The following is a 21543-nucleotide window of genomic DNA, read 5'->3' as shown; positions in this document are numbered from 1 at the left end:
AAGCTCAAGCCTTCCCAAGGATCGAGTGTAGAAGTTGAGTGTGCAGTATGTTGCATGAGTGATGATGCCACCCTGGGTGGTAAGAGCTTTGCCAATAAACACAGCTGTCTGTGCTGGCTTCACACAGCACCTACAATGAACGGTGTGGGATCTTGAGAAAGACCCCTCGACCCTAGGGCAAGGGTGGTTTTAAAGCTATAGACGCCATCTTGGAATGACATCTTTAAATGCACAAAATACGCAGGATTACGAAGGAAAAGAATTGTATTCAATCAGTTATTTTAAAAAAAAGCTAATGGCCCCTTGATCAGAGAAGCCATGGCTTAGCAACGAATGACCTGGACAGCCAGAGCAGCCCCACACCCTGGAAAGGCCAGCAGGAGGGGAATTCTCAGCCTCTCTTCTTCTGTCATTCAAGTACTTGGGTACCCTGGAGGAAAAAGGCACTTGAAAAATACAGGGACTCTCAGGTAGACAGAGAACGATGCTTTTAATGCTCCTTGTATGGCATGGCAGTTTCTAAGGGGACAGCCTGAGATCGCTTTCATACATCTTCCGTAGATGGCGGCATTGTGTGGTCACTTTGCTACCATAGCTGAATGAATGTGGTTCATTTTTGAGGCTCATCTATGCTTCAGAAATAAACGCTAACTATGCAGAAAGAAGCAGAAACCAGGAGTGATAAGGAAAATCTGAGCATGGCTCAGATGTCATTGTCAGGTAAACAATTATTAGTCCTGGGGTCTCAGAACAATTGTGTCAGCTTAACCCAAAGGGGAAAATGATCATGCTAAGCTTAAGTCTTAATATATTTTCACCTAATCTCTGATTTTGATTATCATTCTAAAAAAAAGAATGAGAATGTGGTCCAGAATGGGCATTCCCAGGCTACCAGGCTGTCCTTTGATGCCACCCAAACACTCGTAACCCCCAATTGTCCAATAGTGTTCCACCGACTTTTGGATCCCCAAGGAAGGCTACCAGAAGCCTTGTTCCTGCCTGCCCCACACCCCTTTCTGCCAGCCTCAACATTTGCCTGCAGCCAATTTGGCCACCCACTTCTTGGAGTCTGCAGTTCGCCGAGATCATTCATCCCACTTTCATCTAGTGGGCTTGTTCTGGTGTTTCCTATGGTAAAGCTCCACAAGGCTACAATGACGCTGACAGAAACACAGAGATGGCGAGGAAGATGAGGACGTGTGCGAGTGGAGCAGTTGTTTGGGATGGCAGCCAAAGCCCAGCCTAGGTAGGTCAAAGGTGGAGTGCCCACTTCCTCTGCTTGAAGCCCTGTTTCCAGTTCGGGGGGAGGGAGGAGGGATTCTAAGGGTTCACCCTATAGCAAGGAGGGCCAAAGAAGGCTTGGTGTCTCTGGCTAACCAAACATGCCCATGTAAAGCTGTTTTTCCTTTTGGTGGTAGCTGCTTAGTTCTGATTCTGTCCGCTGCAGGTATCGCCGGACGTTGGCATCTTGGGAAGAAGAAGAAGAAAAAGAATTAAGTAATTCAAGTCTCTGGGTAGGAGGGAGCAGATGTTAAAAAATAATCCCAAGTCTTCCCACAGCCAGAATATTCTGACTGTACAGGCGCTAGTAAGATCTAATTCAGATTCATTCATCTGGTAGCTTGGTTATTTCTTTTAAGGACTGAGGGCTGGATTTTAGTTTTGAATTCAAAAGATTTGCTGAACAACAGCATATAGTAAACATTTTAATTGTTTAAGAGGGCAAACAGCTATTAAGATACCTCAGGTGCCTCGTTTATGGACAGGATGAAACGTTAACTACAGGCCATTAACTCCTCATGGAAACATCTTCTAAGGGACCTTGACTGAAGCAGGTTCTGGGGTACACCTCTGAGACATGTAACTCTTCGTAGGAATGATATCCCCGAATTTGCATTTTCATTAATTCAGACTGGCTTTTTCAAGTTAGCAAGGTTCTATTACACCCCTAGGTTTCTTCTGGGCCTCTAATAAAAACAGGAAGAACAGCATAGTATAGGGCAAACCCTGGAGCCCAGAAGACCTGGCTTCAAGTTACTGACCCTTCCTGGCTGTGTGACCCTGAGCAAGTCACTTCACTTTCCCTGAAAGGCCACTCAAAGACTCTGGGTTGCAGATCAGGCTGAAAGAAGGAATTTGCTCCTTGGGGAGTGGGGTTCCCTACACCAATGAAATCACAGGTCCCGACCACAGCGCTGCATCAGAAGCCTAGAGCAGGACCTGAGTACAAGAAGCCGCCCTCTTTCTAGGTTGGGGGTAGGGAGCCTTCAGAAGGCTTGGATTTGGTCAAAGAGCCGACCTTGGGGAGCCAGAGGGCCACGTGTGGCTGTGAGGCCACCAAGAGGCCAAAAGGCAGATGGGAAAGGTGAGGGGTAAGCACCATGTACTGGATAAACTGACCCATCCTCAGGAATGCAGATGCCTCCAAGTCAGGGCCTCAAGGACCCTCAAACACTTAACTTTCCTTCAGACAGACAGCATTTTAGCAAGAATGGCTGCATTCTTTCCCAACACCCCAACTCTCTTTGCCTCACCTTTTGGCTGATGGTCAGTGGCGGCCTGCAGGTAGCATCGAGCCTGGTCATAGTCCTGTAAGTGAAAAGAGGCCACTCCTGCCCGGTACAAGGCCTTGGCATTGGCAGGCTGGCGCTCTAAGACCTTCTGACTGTATTCTCTCACTCGGTCATAGTTCACTGGCTCCATCTGAAGGAGACAGGCTGAGGGGACCAGAGAAAAGAAGAAGAGGCAAGGGGTGAATTTTTCTGGGACAGGACTGGCTTCATTGTGGTCATTTGAAGCAGAAGACTTCAATGCCAAAACAATCAATCTGACAATAGTAAATGACTACTCAGAAACAGTACGGGCAGCTAAGCGGCTCAGTGGATGGAGTGCTGGGTCTAGGGTCAGGAAAACCTGAGTTCAAATCCGGCCTCAGATACTTCCTAGCTGTGACCCTGGCCAAGTCACATCACCATTTGCCTCAGTTTCCTCATCTGTAAAACAATCTGGAGAAGGAAAGGGCAAACCAGTCCAGTATCTTTGCCAAGAAAACCTCATGGACAGTATGATCCACAGGGTCATTGAAGAGTCCAGACATAACAGAATGACTGGGGGTGAGGAGGATGGAATAAGAAGAGGCCCGACTAGCAGTGGGGCAGTTTAGAGGGTGCTCCTAGAACACAGTCCGGATGGACCAAAGGTGGAATCACACCCAGGTTTGCCTCAACCTCTACTACAGTGCTACGTGCAAGCATTTGGACGTGACGGCAAGGCTTGCAGCTGACTTGGATTGGAGTGAGGGAGGGCTGTGCAAGGTAACCAGCCTCACTTTCTCCTCCACCTGGGTCCAGTGGCCTGATATTCACCAGGACGACTGGAGATGGCCCAGGATGCAACAGGAGACCATGGCCCTTTAGGCTAAGGTCCTCTCAGATTCTTACTATGAGTGAGGTAATGCCCATTCAGTGAATAGACTTCTTTAAGAGAATTTTTGGGAGGCATAGGGGTTAAGTGACTTGTCCGGGGTTACACAGCTAGTAAGTGTCAAGTATCTGAGGCTGGATTTGAACTCAGGTCTTCCTGACTCTAGGGCTCCACTCACTGTGCCACATAGCTGCCCTAGGTGCACCTAGTGCCGTGTGAACAAACATTTTAAACACATGGTTCAGTGGAAGCCATTTCCTTGGGTGCCCTCTTCTCCGTGCAAATGGACAGCCATTCCCTTGGTTCCTGCTTGCCCCCATTCCCTGACCTTTGCATGCCCAGAGTGAGCCTTGGCCTGGCGTTCTCTTAGGGAGCTTCCCAACACAAATCTGATCCAGAAGTGTCAACTCCTTTCACAAGCTACCACTTCTTCTGGGACCCAAAAGGAAGCAGGAATCATCTGCTGCCTTTCTCACAGCCTTCTCATGAAAGCACAGGCTTCACGGATTCCAGAGCCAAGGGTGAAGAGTCCTCTCAGCACCGTCTGGGTGACAGCTGGTCTTGTCACCACCTCTGCCCTTGCAATATGACAGTCAAATCTCAAAGCATCTTGGCCAGGGGGTTTGTTGTTGGCCTGTTCTGATGAATTAAGATACCAGCCAAAAGAATACTGTCGGGAAAGAAATAAACATGCTGAAAGCAAGGGAGAGAAAGGGCAGCCTTGGGGGAATTTCAGCCCTGGCTGGTTCTCTGTGGCAGCACTACTTCTACTGCTTCTCCACGTTGAAAACAGTTTTCTAACGTATTGTAACAAAGGACCGAATGGGACGGTAGAACACGAGTCACTGTGGGGCTGTGGGCCAGTGTCAACAATGTCATCTGTCAAGTGTCAGCCCGGTCTCCCTTATGGGTTGTTAATTTAAAATTAGTAGTAACGTGTGTAGAACCCCCAGAAGCAGAGCCCAGAAGGGCCACACAAATGTGGGAATCCGACTGTATGGTTTTTGTGGTCGCCCCTAGCCAGCACTCAGACCAGCCTCTGTGGAGCTGGCCTTGGTGGCACACAGCTGTAGTCCCTGTGGCAGGTCAGCAGCTTTAGTTGGGAGCTCCTGAGCCCTCTGCTCATCTCCCTCTATACTCTCATTTGGGGATCTCATCACCTCTCCCAGACTTTCTGACAATATTGATGCAAATGACTCTCAAACCTGCCTTTCCTGCGCCTCAACTTCTCTGCTGACCTCCAGTCTCACGTCTCCACCTGTCCTTGTGACACCTCAAACTGGATGTCCAGGAGCCCTGTCACTGTGGAGGGCAGCACCATCGGCCCAGTCCCTCAGGCTTACAACCTACCTATCCTTGACTCCGTACTAATCCCTCCATGGCCATTCATTTGTCCAATTCGTCTTCCACCTTCCTGATATCTCTCCTATACCTTCCCTTTCTCCTGGGACACTGCCTGCCTGCCTACCTGCGCAGGCCCTCATCATGTCATAGCTGGTGGATCTCTCTGCCTTGAGTCTCTCCCCACTCCAGGCCATCCCACACTCAACAGCTGTCAAATTGATCTTCCTAAAGCAAGGTTCTCACCATCTCTCTCCCCTCTCCCATCCACTAAACTGCAGTGGCTCCCTATTACCACCAGGATCAATGATAAAATTCTCTGTCTGGCATTGAAAGCCCCTCAGTAACCTGGGCCCCCTTCCTACCTTTCTGATCTTTCCCCTCCTCACTCACTTTATACCTCATGCCTTACTCTACAATCCCGTGACACTGCCTCCTGGCCATCCCTACAACACAATGCTCCCTCTCTTGGCTCTGGCCAGCCCCCATCCCTGGATTGCCTCCCTCCTCATCTCCGCATCCTGGCTTCCTTCAAGCCTCAGCCAAAGTCCTACCTTCTGCAAGAAGTTTTTTCCAGATCTCCTTAATCTTAGAGCCTTCCCTTCTGAGACCGTGCCCCACTGATCCTGGCTGCCTATGTCTTGTTGGCAGAGCTGTTGCTTGTTGCTTCCCCAACTGGACTAGAAGCTGCTTGGGAGCAGGGACTGTTTTTTGTCTTTCTTTATCTCCTGAGCGCTTAGCCCGCTACCTGGCACATAGTAGGTGCTTGGTAAAGAGTAGCAGACTGAGTGCCTACACTAGGGCTAAAACTGAGTCTGACATCAAAGACGGCTGGCTTTCAGGAATGGAGGATGAGGGCTGCCTGAGGAGGAGGGAGGCTGGAAAAGCAGGCCCAGGAGCAACTGTTCTCCTTCCAGCCTCTGTGAGAGGGGGAGACACAGTCTTTAAAAAAATTATTTAAAAACAAAAAAACACTCTTTGAACAAGATGGGCACTTTACCCTGCTTTAAAAAGGAAGAGGCATCAGTATCTCCTGACTTTCTTGGGAGGTACTGGTGTTTCCAGGTATCTCAGCACTTACCCTCCATCTTCTGGGACGCAGTTTAAACCCCTTTCTTTTGTTTTTAGAGTTTTGCTTAGTTACAGTTTATCTCTGCCACCTACCTTTCTAGCTTAATCTAATATCACCCCTCCCCTGCACACACTGTTCATTCTTCTCGAGGTTCTGGCATTGTACCAATGTATATATATATCACCCTCAGCCTAAACCTCCCTCCCACAACCCCCTCCACCAAGGCCTTGCTTCAGCTGTTTCATGGGCCTCCCATTTGTCAAGGCCCAGCTTCATAAAGTCTTTCCTGACCACTCCAATGATCTGTCCCTCTTCTGGACTAACACTGCCTGTATCACTCATTCCAAAGGAGCATGGCGTAGTAGACGCATCCTTGCTCCTGGAGTCAGAAGCTGTAGATGTAGTTCCCGGCCCAGCTAGATGGGTCACTCAGCCTCCTGGGCTTTTGTCCTCTCTAGAAGGAAGGTCTAGGCTGCCCAATCCCTTCCCCTGGTCCAATATATGATCCTACAGGCATTTCTTATGATATTTACCTCCCCAATTAGATCCTAACTATCCTGAAGGCTGGGGCCATGAAGTCCCCAGAGCTTCTAGGCCAGGGCTGGTCACAGAGCTAATCACAGCTTGATAAATATTTGTCAAATGCAAATACCTTCAATATGTGTTGAATATGAAGCAAAGTAGAAAATATTCCAATATGCCATGGAATAACTCACATATTTGGAAACTGGGCACTATTCAACCTGTCCTTTCACCCAAAGGTCCCCTAATTCTTTTCTTCTTTGCCCATATATTTTATTTCCTGAGCTCTTAATGATTTTTGTAGTTTGCTCTAAGTCCTCAAATTCCTATTTCAGATTCTAGAGCTCCTGGATGGAGGGGCACTATATGGAGGAGCATTAAAGTAGGCAGGGCAGGCAACAGGTACGACGGTGTAATGGACAGGGCACTGGCCTCAGGAATCCAGAATCCTGGGTCAGGCCCCTTTATCGGGGAGACTTTGCACAAGTCCCTGGAGTTCCTGGTGCCCCAAGGCTCTCTCTAAGAGGCCAGGGTGCTTCCTATCTGCATGGATGATGGGGGCTGGAGACCGCTGCTGCTGAAATAACTCCACCAGTGCTCACCAAAGGAGCCTAGGAGCAAGGCACGCTCCCATTCCTAAATCCCACGTCACCAGGATTGACTCAAGTCTATCTACACTGTTACTTTTGCAGGGATGCCACAAGTAACAGGGCAGAATTCAGAATTTGGGTGGTTTTCCCTATCATACGTTAAGGCCTATGGATCTGCATCCTCTTCTATCTCATTTTACGGCTTCTCAAACCTTCTCTAACCCCTTGACACCTTCACAAATTCGAAAGTTCTTCACTTTATCACTAAACTCCTATTGACTGTAGCTGGGGGGGGGAAGCAATACACATTTACCAGAGCAGGTTAACCCCTCCCCACTCCCTCTTCTCAGGCCCAGCAAGTTACTTTGTTCAGGTGGTTTACACAGCCTAGTATTTTTCCCCCGTTAAAAATGCCAAGATTTGTATCAGCATTGTCCACGGCTGCAGCTTTAACTCAAAGCTCAGTAACTGAACTACAATGGATCTAGTTTGGCCAGTCTAGAATTAACTGGTCCAAGAGAGATCTCACTTCCAGCACTCGTTCTAAAGACATTAACTTGGCCATCGAGAGCTGGGAGATGATTACCTGGGGTGCCTTTCCTTAGACCATCAAAGCAGAAGGAAAGAGAATCTCCCACCCCAAACTCACAAATCCCAGGCCCCCCTCCCCCTTCTTAATGAACAAAACCGACAGAGCCTTTTAACGTGGCGATCACTAACCTACAGAAATGGAATTACAGCTTCAAGGCCGGTTGCTGAGTTTATCAGGGCTTTCAGGGGCAGGCTCTTACCGGCCAGGTTATTGTAGCAGTCGGTCTGCGTGCTCTCCAGCACCTTCTGCTGGTCCACGGTGAGCGCCGGGCCTCGGGCTCCCAGGGGTGGCAGCGGGGAGGGCAGGCTTGGGTCGAGTCCCCGAAGCTGAAGCAGTGCCCGGTGGTACCGGCTCACCGCATCCCGGTAGCGCCCTTCCCGGTAGCGCTGGTTCCCCTCCTCTTTGTACTGCTGGGCCTCGCGGAGCCTCCTCTCCATGGCTAAGGGTCCGAGAAACGGGCCGGGCTGGGGGTGGGGCTGCTGCTGCGGCCGCCGCCGCCCCGGGAGGAGACCCAGAGGAGGCCCTTGGGCACCGGGAACCGGCCCTCGCCTGCCTGACCCACCCCAGGGACTTCAACACCCAGGATTTTCTCCCAGAACCCCAAGACAGGCCCCGAGTCAGGCCGGGATGAGGGTCTCCGGGGACGCCAGCACGAGGGGCAGGTTCCGCACCTAGAAGCCCACCACCCAGCCCGGGTGGATAGACGGATGGATCGTGCCCTCCCAGCGGGGCGAACTCCACTCCGGAGACCGGCGGGCCTCAGAGCCCGGAGCGCGTCCAGCGAGCGTACGCGTGGGATAGCTTCGCGTCCACGTTCACGGAGCCACGGCCTTCGCTGGCCAGCACCCCCCCACACACACCCCCGCCGCGCTCCCGCTTGGCCCCACGCTCCGTCCGGAGAGGCGGAAGCTGGGTACCGGTGCCCAGGTCCTGAACGTGGCTGGGCCGCTAGGGCTCCCGTGGGACCTCCAAACCGGACAATCGGAACTGGCCTTGATGTGTATTCCCCGCCTCCCCGTCCCCCACCCCCCCGCCCAGGGCCACAGAGATGCGAAGATGGCCCGACTGCCGAGTGCCTCCGCGCGCGCGCTCCCGCCGTCCAATCATCTTCCGGCTCCATGCCTGTGCACGCGCGCCAGGGCGAAGGACCCCGCCCCCTCATCGGGCCGGCGCCCCGCGCGGACCAATCTGCAAACCGTTACCCGATTGAGCGGACCAATCAGAGAAAAAAAGAAACCCGGCAGCGCCGGCCGCCCAATAGGAGCGAAGACTGGGCGATTCGAGCCGCCCAATGAGTGGGGACTGGGGCGGGAGAAAGGGGAAACCCAGCAGTAGGGTTGCCGGCCCAGAGACTGGGTGTGATGCATAGTAGCATCAGTCGTCCCCAGCACCGCGCACTAGTCTTGTGACTAAAAAAATGATCCTTTCTAGAAATTCTAGAAAGGGATCCCAGTCCTCCTCGCGGCGAGTTTCTGCGGACACGGGGCTGCATACATGCCAAAGGGAGGGAAGGGGCTGCCGGGGCCTCTCCCTGGTGTAGAAAGCTGGAGGTGCGGAGTGCAAAAGGGCCGCAGCCCCAGCGTAGAAACCAGTTCAGCTCCCGCTCCCCCCCCCCGGGGGGCCGCAATAAAAACCAGACCCAAACAAACCAAGACAGACCCCCTTGCAGTCATTGGCCGAGAACGAAAAGGGGGCGGGAAGAGCAAGGAAGGCCGGCCTATCCCCGTACGCGCGCGGCTCCCGGTGGGGGGACCGAGGAGGGAGGGGTGGAAAAAGAATCCCCTCGGCAGCCCCGGGCTAGGCCCGGAGAGAAGAAGGAGGGTCGGGGGCGCGGCCAGGATGGCCTTCAGCCGGGAGTCCCTGGCGACCGATCACCGGCACTCAGCTTTCCGGGCGCGCGTGCCCGAGCGGCCAGCGGCCCCGGCGCGCGGGAGAAGGCCGGCCGCAGCGGCGGCTGCAGGCCCTGCGCCTGCGCGCTGGGACCGGGCCGACGGTTCGCGGGGGGGCCGAAGGAGGGGAGGAGGAGGAGGAGGGAGGAGGCGGCGGCGGGAGGAGGGAGGGAGGCGGAGGCGGCGGCGGCGGCGATGGAGGTGAAGCGGCTGAAAGTGACCGAGCTGCGGTCGGAGCTGCAGCGGCGGGGCCTGGACTCGCGCGGCCTCAAGGTGGACCTGGCGCAGCGGCTGCAGGAGGCGCTGGACGCCGAGATGCTGGAGGACGAGGCGGGCGGGGCGGCGGCGGCGGCGCGGCCCGGGCGGCCAGAGGCGGCGGCGGCGGCGGCGGCCGTGCGGAGCCCGGGCGGCGACGAGGCGGACGAGGACGACGACGCCGCGGACGAGGACGCGGACGAGGACGAGGACGCGGCAGCGGCGGTGGCGGCCGCCGAGGGGGAGGAGGGGGAAGAGGAGCGGGAGGAGGGGGAGCGGGGGGCGGGGGCGGCCGAGGAGGACGCGGCGGCGGCGCTGCTGCTGCTGGAGGACGAGGACGAGGCCGAGGATCCGCCCCCCGCCGCCGCCGCGTCCCAGCCCCAGCCCCAGCCGCTGGGCCGGGCCTCCGCGCAGCCCCGGCCGCCCGCAGCCGCCCCGCCGTCCCCGGCGCCGGCCCTGGCAGCGCCCGCCGCGCAGCCCCCGGATTCCCCGGCGCCGCCACAGCCGGGCCAAGGCGACGGGGACGCGGAACCCGAGGCCGAGGGGGCCTCGGCCCCGGGCGGCCAGCGCGACCCGGCGCCCGCTCCCAAGGCAGGCGACGACGACGAGCCGGGTGAGCATCGGCCCAGCCGGCGGTTAGACCGCGTGCGGGCCCGGGTGTCCCCCGGCGTGGAGGGGGAGGGAGGAAAAGGGCTGGGGGGCGCGCAAGGTCGCGGGCGCGGGCCTCGGTTTCCCCTGCTGAAAACCGGGGGGGGGGCCTGGGCTTGCAAAGTCGCACCCCGCGCGTGGGCTTATTTAGCTGTAGAAGGGGGGGGCCTGGATCGGGTGGGCTTGCAATGTCGAACCCCAGCGTGGGCCTCGGTTTCCCTTGCTGTCAAAAGTGGGGGGAGGGCTCTGGGCTTGCAAAGTCGCACACCGCGAGTGGGCCTGCTTCCTCTGCTGTGAAAGGGGGGCGCTGGGTCGTGTGGGTTTGCAAAGTCGCGGCCATGACTGTGGGCCTTGGTTTCCCCTGCTGTAAATGAGGGGGCGGTGCTGGGCTTGCAAAGTCGAATTCTTAAGGTGGGTCTGTTTACCTTGCTGTGAAAGGGGGGTGGCTTGCAAGGTCGAGCTCCTCGGTCCTCGATTTCTTCTCTTGTAAAAGGGGAGGGGGTGCTGTGCTGGGTGGGCCCGCAAGGTCGAACCTTTTTCCTTTGCTGTAAAAGGTGGGGAGGGTGCTGGGCCGGTAGGGCTCCAGGGGCTCTTCCTTTTCCAGTCGGTAAAACCGGGGCTTGGGCTAAATGGTCTCCGAGTGGGGGGCGGGGCCACTGTCAGCCTTGATTTCTCCCAGTGTGATTCTACTGTGCTCTCACTGACCTGTTTCCCTTCCTTCTCTGCTGCTGCATTCTGCAGTTTAACGGGCAAGCCTTGGCTCCCTCTGGGTCTCCTGTAAATCAGTGGGCTGTAATAGGGCATTCCTCCTACCATGAGGTCCCCAGCTCCACGTGGGGAGAGAAGGTCTCCAAGGCTGTGGCTTCCCGAGGAGGGTCATTGCAGTGGTCAGCTTGGCCTCTGTGGTGCCTCCTGCCCACCCTGGGATGGATGCTACTTTCTGGGCAGCCTGGCCTACCTGTGGAGCACCCAGTCTCCTGGAGCTCCAGAGAGGGGAGGCTCATCAGGAAAAGTGGGGTTTCCTTGACTAGCTCATCCCCCAGGTCCCTGCTGAACCTGGCATCTTGGCAGGCAGGAAACCCATGGCAACTGGGGCAGCAGCCTCTAACTAGCTTCTTCTGATGGGGTATAAGGTTTAAGAGTTAACCAGTGGGACCGATGCAATTGATTGTTCTGGGCAGGGCTAGTTAACGTCGCTGACATTGGTGCTTTACCTCACTTCCCTTCTGCTTAAATGTGAACCTCTGTATTGAAAGACCAGATGGGCATGTTTGTGGGAGGTTTATGTTGGTGAGTTTTTCTTTTAAATATCTGGGGTTTCTAGAAGCTCCTTGAAATGTAGCTGATTGGGGCGCCCCGAGGTGGCTGATTTGTAGGATCAGTCAGGATGCCCCTGAGAGACAATGAACTTCTGGGGTGGAAAGCGATTGGCTACATCCATAAATGTCTGTCAGAGTCAAGGCAGGATCTAGGGGGCTGTCTCCAGCTGGGCCTTTGGAAAGTGGGTTCCTGTGTTCCTTAATGCCTTGTTGAGCCAAGACTAAGGCAGAAGTCTAAATGGGTATCGTTATATGAAGGCTTTCTAAATAAATAGTCACAGGTTCCCTTAGATAGATTAAGCATCTACTATTTGTAACACTCTGTTCTAGGCACTGGAAATACAAATAAAAAAGTTCACCACAGCATAGTTGATTAATATTCAGTGGCCTGGAATATAAATTAATCATTTAGCTCCTGTCAGTCATTGGAAAGCTCAGGTAGCTACGCTCCCATCAGTAGAACATAAACGGGGTTGTTTCTTCCCAAAATCTTGTTTTCTTCATGGTTGCAACTTTTTAAAAAATCCAGTTTATCATTTTTAAAATCAACAATTGGGTGTAAAAAATGAGAAGGTCCCTTCTTGCTCCAAATCTGCAGGAGTATTTAGGGGCCTCTCGTGACTTAAGCTTTGCTCTCACAACTTTCACTAAAAAAACTGTGATAAAAATATAGCCTTGTCTCATGCACCTGGATCCATCTGCTATTCGTAGGGAAGCTGTGGCTGCACATTTTTAAATGGGGGAAGGGATTTTTTTCATTTAATTGAAGCCAGTTTGTCAGTGAACATAGAATACAGCCTGTCCAGCTAGAATGCCAGGTAGGGGTCAACGAAATCAGTCGCCTGAAACCTCAACCTTTCCTACATTGCTCTGTGCAGTTTTCATTGTCATATATTGGAAACATGCATGTGTCCGTCCCCACCCCAGGTTAATTTGGGCAGATGAGTGAAAAAAGCACATGAATTGTCAATATTTTTATCATCAGTTTCTAACATAGAAACGTATAAAATTCTGGACAGTTGGGGCAAGGGAGCATGGGGCTACTCTCCTTGCATTCCAGGAGGTGGTGGTTTGAGTTAGGATACTCTGTTTTCTTCAGTGAAAATTGTTAATTTTCCTTCCTTCGTGTAGGAGACGAGGAGGACAGCGAGAAGACGAAGCCCAGCGGTTCCGATGGAGAGCGTCGTGGGGTGAAAAGGCAGCGAGATGAGAAGGAAGAACATGGCAGGGCTTACTACGAGTTTCGAGAAGAGGCTTATCACAGTCGGTAAGAGCGAGCGCCCCTTGCGTTCACTGGAATTCCTGCCTGGCAGAGGTAGACAGAGCTGCTGCTAATTCAACTAGTCGGAGTTTGGGGGCTTCATTAGAAGTGGCCTTCTTGGCCCTCCCCCCTTCCCCAGATGCCACTTTACACGCTCACCTCAAAGTGGCCTTTGCGTTGGATGCTCACACAAAAGCGATCAGAGAAGTGGACGTGGTTGGTCAAAACTGTTTTTTCTCTCCTGTGTAGCTCCAAGTCCCCACCACCCCCTGAAGAAGAAGCCAGAGACGAGGAAGAGGATCCGACCCTGGTGAACCTGGACACGTGTATGTAGGGGCCAGGCGAGATGGAGATGTCCCCCAGGAGACCTTGTGGCTCCGCTCTCCTTTGAGAAGTTATTTGTTGTGTAGGCACAGAACTGCTTAGGAAGCTCAGCATTTGAGGCTGTTACTGCACCTGTCCCCAGTGGAGTAGAAGTGGCTGTAACTGGGTGTGTTTTAGTGATCACAGGCCTTGACGAAGGTGGCTTCCACTAGAGTGATGTCATTTCTTTCTCCTGACAGATACCTCAGATCTCCATTTTCAAGTGAGCAAGGACCGTTATGGGGGCCAGCCACTTTTCTCTGAGAAATTTCCCACCCTTTGGTCTGGAGCGAGGAGCACATATGGAGTGGCAAAGGGAAAAGTCTGTTTTGAGGCCAAGGTGGGGCGGCAGCTCATGAGGCTCATTCCTCGTCCCCTTCCCTTTCCAATGAGAGGCCTCCAGCCCTTGGGGGCTGGTAGGTGAGGGCCTAGCATCCAGAACCTCCCCTCTAATGTCAAAGAGTGGGAGCGCAGCAACTGGCTGTGGAGACACGAGTGCCCCAGAACAAGCTGGTCCTGGTGGCTGCAGTTCAGGGTCACGGAGAGGCGTGCTCCTGATGCTGCCTTGTAGTCTCTGTGGGCTTTTGGTCTTTGACGCTTAGATGTTGCTTGTGAGGCCAGCCTCTCGACTAAGGCTTCCATTTCTGGCTTGGACAGGTCACTCAGAATCTGCCGCTGAAAGAAGGCTGCACCGAGGCTTCCCTTCTCCGAGTTGGATGGTCTATTGACTTCTCCTGTCCACAACTTGGTAAAATCCCTTTTTTCCCTTCCCCTCATAACTGGAGCAAGTCTCCTGTGGGGGAAGTTGGAGGGGAGGGTGTCTTCTGGGGGGGGTAACTCTGCTCCTCTGTTCTAGGTGAAGATGAATTTTCTTATGGCTTCGATGGCCGGGGGCTAAAGGCAGAAAATGGGCAGTTTGAGGAATATGGCCAGGCCTTTGGGGAAAATGATGTCATTGGCTGCTTCGCTGTAAGTCTTTCTGAGAGCAGTCCATTGATTGAAGGATGTAGGCAGCGAGAGCATTGCATCTGGGGAAGGATGTTGGGCAGTGTGCTTTCCTTTCTCTGGGAGGCGCCCATCCTCCTGACTGGCCTCTTGCTCAGCCCCGTGGCTTCTAACATCAGGGGCTTCGGAAGCAACTTGATTAAGGGAGAACTAAGCTACAGAAGCATTTTTCCTGTTTGTGCTCCAGCACTGAGCAGTGAGCTCAAGCCCTGGTATGTTGCTTGTCATTGTTCAACACAGAATTTCGAGAGTGAGGAGGTGGAACTCTCTTTCTCTAAAAATGGAGATGATTTGGGTGTAGCTTTCCGGGTCAGCAAGGACTCCTTGAATGAGCGAGCCCTCCTGCCTCATGTCCTCTGCAAAAATTGTGTGGTGGAACTCAACTTTGGTCAGAAGGAGGAACCCTTCTTCTCCCCTCCAGAGGAGTTTGTGTTCATCCATGCTGTGCCTGTGGAGGATCGGGTTCGAACCTCGCTGCCACCTAAGACTACGGAGGAGTGTGAGGTACAGGCAGCAGGGGCTGGCACCAAGCAGCTTTGTGTCTCTTCAAGCATGTGTGTGTGCGCGCGTGTGCACGTGCGCCTGCGTACGTGTGTACGCTTGCTCTCTCGTGTGCTCGAGCTGGAGCAAAGTGGGGGGGGGGGGGTTGTGGTTTGGACCCAGCTACACCATGGACATGCTTCCTTCCCTGGGTTTTATTTTCCCCATTACAAACCTGGTACTGTTGTTTTGCAGGTATTACTGATGGTGGGACTGCCTGGGTCTGGAAAGACCCAGTGGGCATTGAAACATGCACAAGCTAATCCTGAGAAAAGATACAACGTCCTGGGAGCTGAGACTGTGCTCAATCAAATGAGGGTGAGCAGTAGAGCCCTCATGCTGAAGGCCCAGGCGAGGTTCCCCCCAACCCTAATGCGCGCGCACGCACACGCAGATGCCCTGGCGGGCTTGTCCCTTCGAGCCTGTTGGGAAGCCTGGATGGCTCTTGTTGCTGGGAGCCTCGGAGCAGGTCAGAAGGGCCAAGGTTGAAAGCAAGGCATTGTTTGTCTCCCTCTCAGACGAAGGGGCCGGAGGAGCCAGAGCTGGACCCCAAGAGCCGGGACCTTCTAGTACAGCAAGCCTCCCAGTGCCTTAGCAAGCTGGTCCAGGTGGCTTCGAGGACAAAAAGAAACATCATCCTGGACCAGGTATCTTTCCTGACAGCACTTTCCCTGCAGTGGAGGCTCAGCTGGGCCTCTCCCTGGGCCGCCTGGCCAAGGAGCAGGTCCCTGGCTTTCAGGCCAGTCTGCTGGAAAATTCTGCCCCAGCTCCTCCCTCTTAGGCAGCAGCTGCCTACGAGCCCCAAGGGTAAAGCAGGTGTGGCTTCGTGCTCTTTTGTCCTCAGTGTAATGTCTATAACTCTGGCCAGCGGCGGAAGCTGCTCCTCTTTAAGACCTTCTCTCGAAAAGTGGTGGTGATTGTCCCCAACGAAGAGGACTGGAAGAAGAGGCTGGAGCTGAGGAAGGAAGCGGAGGGAGACGACGTCCCGCAGACTGTAATGCTGGAGATGAAAGGTGTGTGTTGGGGAGTCCATCGTCCCCGATTAGCATACTGCTCTATAGCGGCTTGAGGAATTCTAGAACCCCAGTCTTTGGGCTGCAGGGAGAGTCTGTTGTATGGCTGAGGAGGCACAGGCGCAGCCACAGTTAGGGCCTGGACTCATTCTGGGACAGGCTTTGGAGTTGTTGGTTGTGGGGATAAGAATACTAGATTGCAGTAATTCAAGGGAGCTGGAGCTCTGGCCTGGAAGGTTCGAATAAAAATATGCTCAGAAGAAGGGGAGTCTTGAATCCCACTGTCGTAGCTGGTCAGTGCTGCCTCTGTTTGGATGAGCAAAGTAATACCCACAGTCCTTTGTGCTGGGTCTGCTCTGGGCCCTTGGGAGGGAGGCATGCAGGCACACAGGTGTGTGGGCCATTCTCAGTGAACTGCAGTAACAGTGACTGTTGGTACCTCCTGCCTTTGGAAGCAGGGTTAGATCCAGAGAGCCCCATACCCAGGGCTATTTCTGACCCCTCAGGAATTCAGGTTATGATGAGTGTGGTACAAAATGTTATAGGATATCTGGGTTTTCCTTAAACTGAGATGGGTAAATGAGGCAATTCAGTTGGTGATTTTAGGGCTCCCCTCTCATGTCCCTGGAAGTGCCACGGCCAGAGCCTTGAGTGTGTTCTTGGTGGGGTTCCTGGTCTCAGTTTCTTAAGATGTTAAGGAGGCAACTTGAGAGAGAATTGACCTAAAAAAAGTGAATGCACCTCCCCAGAAGAGGGCGCCAGAGGCAGTCCCCAGACTCAGTCCTGCAGCTGGTCCAACTCTTACTGGACAGAGTGAATGGCTTTTTCTGTGACTGCTTGGAGTTCTTGGACTTCTTGGAAGGGTTTGCTTTCTAGCAGGTGAACTAGCCAAGAACAAAGGCTGCTGCTTCTGTCTGCGTGGGCAGCCTCTGTTCAGTTTATTCTTGAAAGTCTCGTAGGAGCCGAAGCTGGAAAGGCCTGAGAGATTGAGCCCAGAAGGAAACCAAGGGGATGGGGTTCAGTGTCTTGCTATGTTTGCAGAGAGCTTTATACTTGGATAACCCAAATTTAGAGTCAGCCATTGCTAAAGTTCATCTGTGTCAAGTTGGGGGAGGTGCTTTTGGAGGTGTCTGCAAGGCTGGTGGGTGGTCCCTTCTATACTGGAATTTTCAAGAGGCAGGGAAAAGGCCCAGATCATGTATTCTGCTCTAAGCCTTCCCACCCCCTTTCTTAAAAAATTCATAGCCAATTTCTCTCTGCCTGAAAAATGTGACTATATGGAGGAGGTGACCTTTGGGGAACTGGAGAAGGAGGAGGCCCAGCCTCTGGTCACCAAATACAAAGAGGAGGCAAGGAAGCTGCTGCCCCCTTCTGAAAAGCGGACAAACCGCCGAAACAACCGAAACAAGCGTAACCGGCAGAGTCGAACTCGAGGCCAAGGATACGGTGAGTGGGGGGCCGCTGGCTGGCAGTGGCAGGGCTGGCTGTGAGGACTGTTACGTCCTGGGGGAAGGGGCGGGCTGCTGCCTCTCTCTGCCTCTGCCTCCTAGGATTGCTGACCAATACAGGGCTGGACACATACTAAATGGGACAGGGAGTGTTTCTCGGCTCCTCTTCCCTCTGTACACCTTCCAAGAGCACCTGCTCAATGCTCTGTCATCCTTCTGCGGACTCCTTGCCCTCCAAGCCCCCTCCTTGGCTCCCTGTTGTGTGTGGAGGCTTCAGGGAAAGGGGCTATCCCTAACTCTGGCCCTCGGGCAGGCCTGTGCTCTCCCCCTGCTGGTCTAGCGTGCTGGGGTCTTGGCTTATGGGGGGTGAGCTTTCCACCTGCCACTTGGTTGTGGTTAGTCTGTATGTCATGAGGAGTCATTGCGCTCTTGCTGGAGCAGGGAGGAAACCGAAGTTGGGGAAGACTGGTTTGTTTGAGGATACAGAGCACATCAGTAGTTGAACTGAGCTGGACCCTTACTGCCCCGGGGCACTAGCCTGCCCCAGAGGCTCTGACCATGCTGCCTTTTTTCCATCCTTGCCTCTATAAATGGAGGGGTTGACTCCTCATTTCTCAAGCCCTGTGGTCCTCTGGAAGGCAGGTCTTCTCATGTGCCTAAGGCTGCCACACACCATTGCTTTGTCCTTTTTACAAGGCCGGTAGAAGCAAAAGAGGAGCTGCCTGGTCGGGGTAATCCTCCCCCCACCCCGTGGCTGGCACCAAGTTGGCTCCGTGCCTGCCAGCCATTCCCCTTGGACCTAGTTTGGGCTCCAGCTGTTTTTTTCTGCTTCCCTTGGAGCAAAGGGCCCCAGGCAGCTGTCTGAGAGCTGTTCTCCATTTCTTTTCCAGCCGGCGGGCGCCGGGGCTACGACAGCCGTGCCTATGGGCAGCAGTACTGGGGGCAGTCTGGAAGCAGAGGGGTGAGTGTAGCTCTCCTCCGGCTCTTCCTGGCAGGGCTGTGGTCTAGATTGTATGCTCCTCGAGGGCAGGGATGCTGTGTCTTCTTTACCTCTGTATCAGCACCTAGCACAGTGATGGGCACATAGTGCTTAATGTGTGTTGGCTTGGGGGGCCGTATTGGGAAATGGCCATCTCTTTGCAGCCTGTTCCAAGCTGTCTCTGGCCAAGGTGCTGGAAGCCCCCGGGCCCTCCTTACCCTTCTTCCACCATTTCTCCTTCTGCCTCAGGGGTACCGTAACTTCTACGATCGATACCGAGGAGACTATGACCGATTCTACGGCCGGGACTATGATTACAACCGATACAGGGATTACTACCGGCAGTACAACCGGGAGGTAAGCAGGTGGCAGGAGCCTAAACTGGGGGACAAGCCTCCTGAGCCTGGGCCTGGCTGACTGGGTGTCCCCACTCTCTTCCAGTGGCAGAGCTACTACTACCAAGACCGAGATCGATACTACAGAAGCTACTATGGCTACCAGGGGTATCGGTGAAGGGCAGGGTGAAGGCCGGGCCAGTGGCGCCTGCTGGCCTCGAGGAGCTCGACCTCGGCCCGGAGGCACAACCAATGAGAAACAGGCTGGGGGGGGAGGAAGGGGGACGAGGCAAACCAAGAAGAACTGTACATTTTTTTTAAAGTTTGTTGAAAAGAATATTGTCTTATTCTATAAAACATTTCAGACCTAGTTAGACATTTGTAATCACAAACCTTTGCGCATAATACAGCCCTAGGGATGCCTTTCCTGTCTCTGTAAGTGAATGGGACTGGATGAGCAATGTGTTAGCCTGAGGCCCCTGGGTTGGCAGTTAGGCAGGGGAGAGGTCCTGAGGGCTGGGACTGGGGCAGTGAAAATAAACCATTGGCTCTTATCAATCATTTGCACCAATGACCGCTTGTATTTTCTTTACCAAACTTTCCCTCTTGGGATGTCTGGTCTGGTGGGCTGGAGGCCAGCATGACCTTATCTCCTATCTTGTGTCTTTGTGCTGGTGGCCAAGGCATAGAAACCGTCCATTAGATGACTACTGAATGGGACACCGAGGTTCAGTGGGGCAAGGTCTGCTTGGGTCTAGAGCAGGGTGTTCGGTTCTTTTTGTCTATTAATGCATTTTCCTGAAAGCTTGGTGAGTGGGCATGCTGGGCTAGCATGGAGAACCTGGTTTGCTAGTGCTCATCTCTGTCTTCCAAGGTCATGCCAGGGGTGCCCTGAGACGTCACCCCTGTGCAGTGTCCACCTTCCTGAGTAGTGGGAGAGGGGGGATGTTTCTCAGGGTTTCACAAACAAATGCAACAGGATTCTTGTATTCATTGGAGCGTGACATGTCCAGAGGCAAATCTTGTGGTGTGAGCAGCCAGCTCCCAGAGCCAAGAATAGCAATTCCTGTACCATGTTACATTGTGTTAGAGAGCAGGGCCAGGGAAGGGGCTTGGGTGGGATGGGTAGGAGGAGGCTCAGTGCAGGTGGTGGTTTCCCAGGATGAGCAAAAGGGAGTTTGTGTATGTGAGAGAGACCTCCCTCCAGAGGCCTTGCTTTATTCTTGATTTCCTCATTTTCAGTCAGTTCTTTACAAAGGGGTGAAGCTGGTAGACTGTGGTGTAGGAGAGGTAGCTATTGGGGGTGGATAGGATGGGCCTTCCCTGAACCCTGGACTGTTCCCCTTAGGTGCAGCTCCCTTCCTGCCCAGCTTCTCCTCAGCGGCTGCCTCAGCTGGCCCGTCTGAAATCGTTTTAGGGGAAAGGGTTTGTCTTCCCTTCCCCTTTTGTTGCACTAAGCCAGTTGGCATGAAGCCAAGGCCTGACTCTCAACTCTTTCCATCTGTCCTTGACAAGACACTGGCCTCCAAACTCGCACCTGGTCCTCTGATGTTGCCCTGTAAGAGTTGGTGACAGTGGCTGGAGGCAAGGCTTACATGCCAGCGCAGCCCGGTCCTGGGCAGGCTGACCCTGAATTCTGATTCCCACCTTGCATTTGCTTAGTCAGTGACTGCTGTCCTCTGGGAAAGGTCAGGAGCTCTCCGACCACTGTGGGCAGTAACCCGGACTGAGGGCTGGGAAGGGGTAAGGCCACTTGTAAAGAAGCTTGGGTTTCTGGAGTCTAGCTGTGCCACCCTGGTCAAAACAGACCAAGAGATCCTTTGTCAAAACAGTGTCTCTGGTTTAAAAAAAAATTAGTCCTAAGGGGAGCAAAACCCAGGGATGATGGTACCAGAAGGCACTCGCCTTGTTCTTCATGAACACCTGTTTTGTGTTTTTTTCTGAATGTCTTAGTTGTTGTAGATGGAAAAGCTTGTAAGACAAGTAACAGAAAACAAGCCTGTGAATGCTTTTACGAAGCCTGTAAAGTGTTATGGACGTGGCCAGTAAAAGAGAAACAAAGTGTCAGCTGTGCGGTTGTTTCCGCGCTCCGCTCGCCTCCCGTCCCGTGCAATGTCTCCACGAGAACGTAGCTGACCCCTGCCCCGTTTGGGGCGACCTCACGGGCCCGCGGGCTTCGGTGGCGCTCTGCCCAACTGGCCCCAGCTCGGCTGAACCTTGTGACCCCTCCCAAGGGGCGCCTCAAGCCGGGGGGGGGGGGGGGGGGCGGTACTTGGCTGGGTGAGGTCAGCCAGGACGGGGGGGCGGGGCGCGGCTCCTTCCCAGCCGGGAGGGGCGGGGGGGGGGGGGAACAACCTGGCGCCCGGGCGAAGACCGCCACCCCCGAATCCGGCCGACAACAGCTGATCATAGGGGGCCCTGCCATCAGTATTCTTGTCCGTGTGGCCCCTTCGGAGACGCTCCTTCTTTTCTCCGGGCCTCGGTTTCCCTGTCTGTAAGGCGTGGAAATTGGAGGGTCGCGAGCTGTGGGCTGCCTACACGGACTGCGCAATGCGCATGCGCGGCCCTCGCCGCAGTTCGCTCACGCAGAAGGGGCGGAATCAGGATGGGGGCGGGGCCGCTCCAGCGGACGGCCCCTCCCCACGGCGGCCTTGCCGCAGTCCGCGGGGGCGGGAGCGGAGGGCCGCCATTTTGAGCACGGGCGCGGATGGGACCCGGTCGGGGACGGTGGAAACTAGCCTGGGCGCCGCCATTTTAAGAATGGAGTCGACCGGGAACGCGCCCCGCACGCCCGACCGGGGCCGCGTTGCGGCGGTCCGTGGCGGCGGCCATGTTGGGAGAATGAGCGCTATGGGAGCGGCCATGTTGGAGGCTGCGCCCGCCCCTCCGGGGAGCCCCGCACCCTCTCTCCGTGCGGGGTCCCATGGCTCCCCGCCCCCCCTCCCTTC

The 21543-nt window shown here is 54.4% G+C and overlaps 2 protein-coding genes across 2 annotated transcripts; one reads left to right on the top strand and one right to left on the bottom strand.

Annotated features, from left to right (window-relative positions):
- Window positions 1-471: 471 nt before the first annotated feature.
- TTC9C (tetratricopeptide repeat domain 9C) lies at window positions 472-8572 on the bottom strand. The gene is made up of 4 exons (XM_036762327.1): window positions 8212-8572; window positions 7740-7979; window positions 2535-2717; window positions 472-1467 (listed from the first exon to the last, which is right to left on the bottom strand). The coding sequence occupies exons 2-4, from the start codon at window positions 7975-7977 to the stop codon at window positions 1373-1375; spliced, it is 516 nt and encodes a 171-aa protein (XP_036618222.1). The 5' UTR covers window positions 7978-7979; window positions 8212-8572; the 3' UTR covers window positions 472-1372.
- A 1052-nt stretch (window positions 8573-9624) lies between these two features.
- Window positions 9625-20657, top strand: HNRNPUL2 (heterogeneous nuclear ribonucleoprotein U like 2). The gene is made up of 14 exons (XM_036765290.1): window positions 9625-10297; window positions 12783-12918; window positions 13162-13238; window positions 13476-13615; window positions 13933-14023; window positions 14132-14244; window positions 14521-14784; window positions 15016-15138; window positions 15339-15467; window positions 15665-15833; window positions 17079-17279; window positions 18172-18242; window positions 18510-18617; window positions 18702-20657. The coding sequence occupies exons 1-14, from the start codon at window positions 9625-9627 to the stop codon at window positions 18771-18773; spliced, it is 2367 nt and encodes a 788-aa protein (XP_036621185.1). The 3' UTR covers window positions 18774-20657.
- The last annotated feature ends 886 nt before the right edge of the window (window positions 20658-21543 follow it).

The sequence above is a fragment of the Trichosurus vulpecula genome, chromosome 6 (genome assembly GCF_011100635.1).
Source record: "Trichosurus vulpecula isolate mTriVul1 chromosome 6, mTriVul1.pri, whole genome shotgun sequence".
NCBI classification, from domain to species: Eukaryota; Metazoa; Chordata; class Mammalia; order Diprotodontia; family Phalangeridae; genus Trichosurus; species Trichosurus vulpecula.
Note: the sequence above shows the minus strand (reverse complement) of the source record. Positions and strands in the feature narration are given on the sequence as shown.